The 9,841-nt window shown below is 31.8% G+C and overlaps 1 protein-coding gene across 1 annotated transcript; it reads right to left on the bottom strand.

Annotated features, from left to right (window-relative positions):
* Positions 1–976: 976 nt before the first annotated feature.
* Positions 977–2,940, bottom strand: LOC147535143 (protein PSK SIMULATOR 3-like). Its single transcript, XM_086648228.1, has one exon. The coding sequence runs from the start codon at positions 2,613–2,615 to the stop codon at positions 1,173–1,175; it is 1,443 nt and encodes a 480-aa protein (XP_086504354.1). The 5' UTR covers positions 2,616–2,940; the 3' UTR covers positions 977–1,172.
* Between the last annotated feature and the right edge of the window lie 6,901 nt (positions 2,941–9,841).

Below are 9,841 nucleotides of genomic sequence, written 5' to 3'. Positions count from 1 at the left end.
TCTTTGTTTACTCTCTCCACTTTGGAAAATAAATCTTAGCTTTTGATTTCAATCCATTTAAGAAGTAAATCTTGCCTAGACATAGAGAAACAAATGGGCTAATGTTTATTTTCTGAAATATTCTCACAATTAACATTAGCCTGTTTTTCTTACCCTTACTTTGGTCTTTAGGTTAAAAAAGAAAATAAAAATTAGATATAGAGAAACAAATCAGATCTCAGGGTATGCCATGTGGGGTGAGTAGAAGTGTGTTGTCATCTTTCATTTGTTTTACAAAGACGAATTATTGTCATTGGGTTCCAAAAACAAATCAAATCTAAACTATTAAATGACATAATTAATTAAACAAATATGAATTAAGCAGGAACTTTCAGTTTAAAGTAATACCAAGTTGTCAATGTGTGTAAATCCAATAATTTAAAATTTAGATTAATTTAGGATATATTTTTAAATTGTCATTTGTCACTTATGGATCTCCACACTAAATAGTAATTGACAAAAATTCTTTGTTAGTATTGTGTATGGTTTTCAATAGATTCACATTTTTTTTGATTTCCTATGACATGAATCTATCAACGATAACCCAATAAAATTTAGTTTAGTAGTTTGAGGGAATTTCATAAATTTAAAATTCTTGTTAGATTACTATTAGATGATAAGTTTTGAACTAAAACAAATCTTGGAAACTCCACACTCAAATTGCTTCTCTAAACATATCTCCTATTTTCACCAAAATAATTTTTAAATAAAAGAAAACTTTTATTTGAAAAAAAAATTTTCAAATCACTCTAAAGTTGTATCTATATGAAGGATGCTTAGGATTCTGTTTACTTTTTCCTTGCTTTTTTCTCTCGGACCTAAATGGAGTTGATATTTGTGGGTGATTTTGGATTAAGTGGTAATATGGGAAGCAAGAAGAAAATTAAACATAATTAGATTATTAATCAATCCCACAAACATAAAATGAAAAAGAAAATTAACCCATTTATGTCATCTCTATATTAATAATATATACAATTCAGGTTTAATCTCATAACATAACAAACCCCCCCTCAATCTCAATTAAGCAAAACAAACTCAAACTAATTAATCATAAGAAGAAAATTAAGAAGACTATAAAAGAAATTAAGAATGGATTAAATAACAAAAGAAAGGAAAACCCCATGAATTCTTCAACAAGAACTCTGATGTTGATTGTTCATAAAACCATTAATGTTTGAACACTGCATCAAAGCCATAGCATTCATCTCTCTCTCAAATCTCCAAATATAATTCAAACCCACAAGAAGCTCGGTAATGGCAGCCTCCGTCTTCGTTTGATTCGCGAAAAATAGTGTTTGAAAAAGAAGAACATTGTTTTTATGAATCAAATTTTGTTGTTCAAAGCTTCTTTCACTTTGCCATTTGATCATGTTATGAGCTAAAGGTGATAACCAACTTAATATCCTTCCTAAAGCATCTCTCCATTCGAAGGCAAGGCCCGGATAACTAGCGGAAAAGCCTACTCCTTTTAGTCTATCCCTTAATGAAACCCTAATACTAGTTGGTAACATACCATAGAGATCATCTCTTGCATCAATACCAACTAGTTGTGGTGATCTTATCATTTTCTCTATCACTATAATCAAATTAGCGTAGTGTAGAGATAATGCTGCAGCTCCTAAAGTACTTGGTGGAGCTTTTAGTAGTTTCGAATTTGACTCGAAAAACCCTAGTTTCAAATCCTCTTCTTCATCGCCATCTTTAGATTTAGTAGTACCCACTAAAGAACATATAAATTTACCTTGTTCACAAGGAGAAGTTTCAGAAGGATAAATAGTAGCTGAAACCGAAGAACTTCTCGGTAATGAATCGCTTATAACTCCTGGACCGATCCCGAAAACAAGTTTGATTCTTGCTAAACAAGTGAAGATTGACCTTGCAAGCATATTTGTGATTGAATCAAAACTTTTGTTCCATAAAGAACTCTCTTTAAGATGTTTCACTTCTTGTTTGATCCAAAAAACTTTTTGTTGAAGATCACTAATCTTCTTCTCTTTGATTAGAGCTTCATGATCACTACAATTTAGTACTTTTCGAAAAGCATGTTCGATATCCGTAAGTTCATCCATCTCTCTATAAAGACTAGAAGTATACGAAACATATCGATCCATCTTCTTTTGTTTATTTTCCATTTCTTTCAAACTTAATACCCATGAATGAGGATCACTACCCGTATTAGCGAATTCTTCAAATAAAGATTCGAAATTTTGAAGACCCGAGTCGTCACATCTCTTGCCTAATCTAGAAATAGATTTAGCAATGAGTCTTAAGTTTTCAACTATTTCAGCACAAGCTAAACCAAGAAGAAAAGATTCATCATTAGAGACTATTTTATGAACACCTTCAAGAGACATGGATTCATTTCGAAGCCGAATTATGTTTTTATCGGATAGAGATTGCCAAAGTTGAAGAAGCTTAGACATAAGACCAGCAATCTCAAATGCTAGAACACCAATTTGATGAGATTTCTTCATGTTCATAATCTTCTTATTCATGATTGAATTCGTTTTAGATGTATCTAGACGGTGTGAGATGGCGGTTTTAACCTTAATTAGCCATGTTTCAAGTGCCATAGCTACTAATTAATCTTCTCGGATCAATTTGCGCGGAGATGAAATCAAGAAGAAACCAAGAAGAGCTCAAGATGATGAAGATGAGAGAATGAAGAATTTGTAGTAGTGTTGATGGAGGCTAGCTAGGAGAGATGGGGTTGGGAAGAAAAGGTGGGTGGGAATGGAGAAGGGGAGACAAAGATAGAAATAATTGAAGAGTGGGATTGGATGAGTTGCAGCTATCTAGAGACTAGAAAGAGAGAGAGAGAGAGAAGAGAGAGAGAGAGAGAGAGAGAGAGAGAGAGAGAGAGAGAGAGAGATCGTGGGATGTTGAGAGCTTTTAGAAAGAAATTGGTAGTCTAAAGAAGAAATGAGTGAAAGAGGAAGTTGGGGTGTTTGTTTATTCTTTCTTTGCTTTGCCTTGCTTTTTTTGAGTTTCTATATAACCACATTTGGAGATGAACTCCTCCCAATATTAAGCTTCTTCCCAGTATTGGTGTATGGGATTATGGGTTGTACAACTGTACTTTCCTCTCAAATATCATTAACATATTCAATTAAGCAAAAACACTTTTTAAATTTCAATATGTCTTTATTTTCTTTTTAAAATGTCAGAATAATCCAAGAAATATGAATCTCTGTCACAAATTAGAGACTTAGATAGTAAAAACTGATTTAATTTGTAACCACTGCAATAAACACTGATGACAGTTTAATCCATCTATTCCAATTAGCTTGATGACCTTATTATAAGATTGAAATTGTTGGACATTCTACTCACTCTCCTTTGTGTTCTCCATTTCTGGCTGTTATAATTGTTTCTCTCTTCAAACAATATCTCTACAAGCATTTGTCTATTTATTCCATCTTGTTCTTATTTCGTGTATATTTTGGTTTGTTAGTAAATTTTAGTTTGTTTGTAAAATTATGTTGGTTCCCATATGTTCATTGTGCCTGTACGTGTGGGTAATTTTTTGATAATATATCAAGCTTGTGGGCATCCAAGTCGTAACGAATTTGAGATGAGTGAAAAAAATAAGTATTGCATTCTAGGTACGAAGCTTATTATGGTTGAATAACATTTATGTCTCTCTATTAGAGAGAGGTTAAAGTTCGAAATAAGATTAAATAGGGAATGATACATTTATGTTATTCAACCATAATAAGCTTCGTACCTAGAATGCAATACTTATTTTTTTATTCTCGATCTTCATGATTTTTTTTTTTCGGCCTTTAGGGTCTTTTTATTTTGTCTTTATCTTGTTATTCCTTTCCCATTCATGAGGCATTCTAGGTAGGACAATTCTCTCAATCTCTATAATAAGAAATAATATTAAATAAGGAATGATACATTTATGTATTTTTTTTTTGAGTAAAACTACAATCACATTCATAAGTAGAAATCAATCCACAACATTACGTGGTATGATAATTTTAATTCCTCTGAGAACTACATGAGAGTTACATAAGTAAAATTCTACACAGAATTTTCGAACGTAAAGTGCCTCATGAACGAAAAAGAATAACAAGATAAAGACAAAATAAAAAGACCCTAAAGGTCGAAAATAAAGAAATCATCAAGATCGAGAATGAAAAGACAGTAAAGGTCATAATTTTTTTAAACTAGAACATAAATTGCCTCCAATCAATAGAACCACTGCCGGAAAATCGCTGCCACCACTGAAAGACACCGCCACTACGATGAAACCACCATCGCTACCACCATGACCACCACCATCACTTGCATTCAAACCATCGCCACCACCATACACAGCAAATCAAACCACCAGGCACCCCCATACACCACAAACCAAATCATCATCACTATATCAGAAATCAAACTACCACCACACACCGCGACCACCACCACAACAAGAACACAACGACTACCATACACAACAAGAATCGCGACTACCACCACAACGTAAGACTGGATCTGCGAAACTCTAGAAACTTTTTATTGCGGGGAAACAAACTTTTATTAGAATGGCAAAGGGGGATCTGACGAAGGGATGACCATTCGTCGGAAAAAAGACGAAAATCTCTGGAAGTTTTCTCTAGAAAACGGTTATAGAGAGAGAGAGAAGGGGAAACTAGGAATGATATATTACATGAGGGGTTATATCAATTTCAATCATGTACGTAAACCCCATAGAAGAAGGGCAAATACATAATTTTTGAAGTTTAGTATGTAGATGTAATATGTAAATTAGTTAGGAGGACTTATAAGTACTATTGTAGGCTCTCAACAAAAAAAAAAAAAGTACTATTGTAGGCCAGGTAAGGAAGCACGTGAGCTCAAGGACAAAAAATTCCGTAAAACCAACGCACGTGTGACCCCGGGAATTATTCGTTAGTATTATTATCGTTATTTGACGCGTGATCTAGAAACTACTATATATATATATATATATAGATAGATAATACAGTAGAATATTCATAATTTAAAATGAACTTTTTCTTCATTAATTTTGGGGGTAGGACTGATTACCCAACAAACTTCAAGCATGCTGAAGTAATTTAGCTCTAATTAACATATGATGATGATCATAATCTCTCTTTCTACAGGCTTCCTCTTAAATAAAATGATTTTAGTAGTATTTATTATACACTACCACTTCAATATTTCAATATGTATATAAAATATATATATTTCAATATGAAATTTGATTTCATTATTTCAAACCTTTTACCTATGTTTTAAGCTCCTTATATTGTGTTTTTTTCTTCATCTTGGACATTATATAAAGATTATATGTAACATTTTTTTTTCTTTAGATGAGTGTCAATTTTAGTACTACTTAATTTGACTAACAAAAACTAATGAAGTGCACATTCTTTGTATATATGCATTATATATAATAATTTATTTGACGGAAACAGTAAATATTTGTCGGAAACAGTAAATATTTGTATAATCTGAGCTCCACAAATTTTAGAAAGAAATGAAAGCTTTATAAATTCTTGCGAAGAGTAAACTATTCACGATGGTTATTTTTTTTGTGTGGAAATGATCATCACACCGTTTTAATTTTGAACAAAAATCTAAATATATAATGTATTAGAATAATTTTATGAAAATAAAAGAACATAATCCAATTGTCTCTTATTCACTAATTAGTTTTCTTTTTTATGTATTTAACTAATTAATTGGGTGCCCAATATAATAAAAACCTTTATATAAATAGCACAAAAAAAAGGGTACAACATCTAAACATAGAATCATATATCCCAAAGTTTGACCATTTTAAGTTTTGACTGATACACTAACCATCATACAGTGAATTGGGTAAAACCAAACTCACATGGTTAGTGGGGGATTGAATCATTTGAAAGGAAGGAAGGCCTGGGTCACATTTTTTAGGGTTTAATTAGGGTTTTAATTACTGCTAAAATCTTTGTTAAATCCAAGCGTGATTTGCTTTGGCAGTTCACGAGATACATGTTGACTGGTCTCAATACTAACAACAATTTTCTTAAATTCCTATGAGTTTTGGTTTAAGTGATGATAGATGATGCCATTTATTTCCCACCTTATTATTATATACCGTAACATATAAGAAAAAAAAGAAGTCTCTTGTTAGGGAAATCAACATCGATGTCACCCCGAAGAAGTCGCGATCTGTAAAGAATTCAGGAGGAAACTTCGAAATTAGGATTACGAAAAAGAAGAAACCTTTAAGAATTATCAAAACCAAATAGTGCAGCAATTTACTTGAACTACTGTAACTTCATATTTAGGTTTTTCTAAGTATGTCAACCAAATTACATCCACATTCATGTGACGAGTGTTCGTTAAATGTTCTTCCAGGACGAATATAATAGTGTTTTATAGACAATTATAACAACAATATACTGCTGTTTATTTCTGGTAATGTAACAAAATTAATCTCAAAAACTTGTTATTTTACCGCTTTAGCAATATGTACATATATAGACGTCTGAAACTACCAACACCTATCTAAGATGCTGGTAACTCTATTTTTCGTCGCTCACTTGTTACCCATGAATTTTAACACACTTGGAAATATTATTGGTGATTGTTTTGTTGTAATTAACATGTTCAGTTTTATTTTTCTATTAATTACCATTTTCTATAGTACTTATTTCTATAAAAATTGTTATATCCACAACTAATTAGTTGTTTTCAAAGTTTAGAAAAAAAAGTACTATAAAATTTCAATTAGTACAAAATCAAGGTTCTTTCATGAACTGGACAATTGGACATCATAATTTGGAGTCACGCCAATGTTCGTAGGAACTCTTTTTACTGGGTGTATTTGTAAGTTTGACCAATTTGATTTGTCACCACTTTTACCCTACAAAGAGTTGACAATTGAGATTAATAATAAAAAGAAATAAAATATCTAAACAAAGTGTATGCCAATAAACAAATAAAATATATATATATATATATATATTTATTATATTAATACATCATGTATTATCTATGTCCAAAAGGAACACATTAAATGGTAATTTGGATCCTCTCATATATAATCATGCACTATTTATAGGTATAGAAATTAGCTTTTAGATGGTTATAGTTGTACCCAAATTCTCAATTTTGACCTCCCATTTGGAAGTATATGTCACTCGAACTATAGAAGAATAACATATGATCATATATTAATTCAAATACTCCACTAAGACAGTTCAGTAGGATTTTTTTTTTTTTTAATAAACTTCTTCAACACTTTCATTAAACGTTTGTTTTCTGAAAATGAGCTTCCACTAAATACTAAGTTATTAAGAAGGAAAAAGATTGATCAAGCCAAGTCATTTTCGAAGGAGACTTCATTTATTAGGGGACTAAACCTCATTAATAAGATGAGACTTTTTTCCACTACAAAAATTACTTGTCCACATGGCACATATTCTAGTGTCAAATTATGTCTACCATTAGCCATAGATTTGCCAACACTTGGGACAATTTGTAAGGTTCTCTTTAACCTCTTTTACTTGGCATCTCATTATATTTTTCCCCATTTATTGATCATAATCTCCCACATAAACAAAAACAAAGACCTCCATTGATAGGGGACCTTAAAACATTGATCATTAACTTACTTGGATCCAACTAGCTAGTTATAATTCTTTTGAATTTTAAAATTGGGGCTTAAAAACTTGTTGGGTTTCTATAGGTGAGAGAGTAATGGGAAAAGGGTTAAGGAAGGGAAGAAAGAGCCGACCATGAAAAAGGGATGGTAGAAGGTGCTTGCTTTTTGGAGTGAAATTTGTTTCACTTTAAGTAGACAAGACTGTTTTTTTGGATGGCCCTCTCAAACCAAACAAACACTAATTAATAAGAACCCTAGAAGAAGATGTTCCAACTACTAGTAATTAATTTGAAAAAGATGAAGAAGAAGAAGAAGAAGAAGAAGAAGAGGAAGAAATAGATTCTTCTAGCTTCCTCATGCAATTCTTGATTCTTCTTACTTTTTAATTTTCATCCATGGGAAGGGGAGTGAGAGAGATACGTTGTGCACGTGCAAATGATCATTCTAACTCCGTGGAGGACCGTATGGTTTGTTTATGTGCGTATGCACTCTCGCATGCTTACTCTCACACCACGAGCTTTCTTAGGATTCACTCTTTTATCCCCTTGCAAATTTCAGATTCTTAAAAGTATATCACAAAGAAAAAGATAAAGGGAAATGCTAGAGAGCACAACTTTGGTGACCATAAATCAGCCCAGCTAATGTTGAATTCACAAAAAGACAAGATTTTTTTAAAGTTTGACTGTCCCAGAGTTGTCGTTTAGTGAATTCCACGTCAGTTGGGCTGATGGTCAACCCAGCTGGGCTCTCTAGCATTCCCGAAAGATAAAAGTGTTTTTTTGGCATTTGAAAGGTCATTTAAGAATTAAGATAAGAAGAAATTTAAGTTTGTGTATTGAAGTACTTAAAGCAAATGTTAAGTGACCCGAAAATGGACCCGTATCTTTCACAAACATTATTTTCATACAATCTATTGCCTATTGACCTTATAACTTGGGGAAACAAAGAAAAGAAAAAGGTTTTGACTTCAATAAAACCAATTAGTTTCTCACGAAAAGAAAATAATATATGACATTCATATAATATTGAAAGTAATGAGTCTTGAGTTTCTTATGACGCAACGAAAAATTTCGAAAAGAATTAGATTTTCGTCTAAAACTTTGAAAACTTAGAAAAAAAATCTTTAGATCTTCGTCTAGAGACTATAGAACCGAAACTAAGAAGAATTAATACTAAATTACTGAATTTTATTGACTAAACTGCATCCCTGAAACAACTCAGGTCCCCCTTATATAATCTTAGAGTTTCCTTAACCTGCTGATCAAACTCAAATATCAACTTCTAAAAAACAAAATACTAGTTTGCTGAATTGTAAAACAACTAAATAACTAGATCATTGGATATCTAAGATTTTTGAATTATTTTTCAAAAGTTTCCCCGCATCACCTTATGTCATGAAACAAAAGAAATAAAAAATGAAAAGACCCCGAAGAAAAATAGCATAAGAATTCTAGTGTTGTACTTGTACACATGTCCACCACACGAGGGTGATGAGAAAACAAGGACAACAAATTTTCTTGTTATAAAAGCAATAGAAAGTAAACACGACAAACAGATATAGTTTGTGTTGTCTATATGTTGATTCCATGCCCTCCTCAGGGTATGACTTAGCTCTTTTATTAACAAGTCCCGGTTTTTGCCTTTTTTTTTCGCTTGATAGACTTTCTCAGTCTAAACGATTATCAGTTGTTTTTTTATTTAGGTTGGAGTCAGGCTTGTTTTTTTTGGTGTTTTACCAATTTGATCACAGTGTCCCAATGTCTTATGTCCCATGCCATGTAACAGGAGAAAGAGAAGGATATTAGTATATACAGCCTGGTGCAAGTTGGAGAGAAGACATAATTGGTTCATGCCCAGCCAGAACAATGGCTCACACCAGCCCATACTTAATTGCTTATTGTTATTATTATTACTATTATCCGATATATATTTGTATATAGTTATATCATTATATGCGTAGATATTGAATTCTATTCATGATGAATCGTTGTATTATCTTTTCGTGATGTATCATTGCCTTATAATGATGATTTTTGTAATTTACTTTTAAAAAGAAAAAAATCTCTAAAGGTCCATAATTAGTATTTAACTTTTTAATTATTTAAATCCATTTCTTTATAATTTAAATCTCATACATTTTAAATAATTTTTCCCCTTTATTTTTGAAACTAAGTTGTTGGCGCGAAA

Source organism: Eschscholzia californica, unplaced genomic scaffold (assembly GCF_041429995.1).
Source record: "Eschscholzia californica isolate CP2 unplaced genomic scaffold, dmEscCali1.0.p SCAF_6, whole genome shotgun sequence".
NCBI lineage: Eukaryota > Viridiplantae > Streptophyta > Magnoliopsida > Ranunculales > Papaveraceae > Eschscholzia > Eschscholzia californica.
This window is presented reverse-complemented; position numbering and strand designations above follow the sequence as displayed.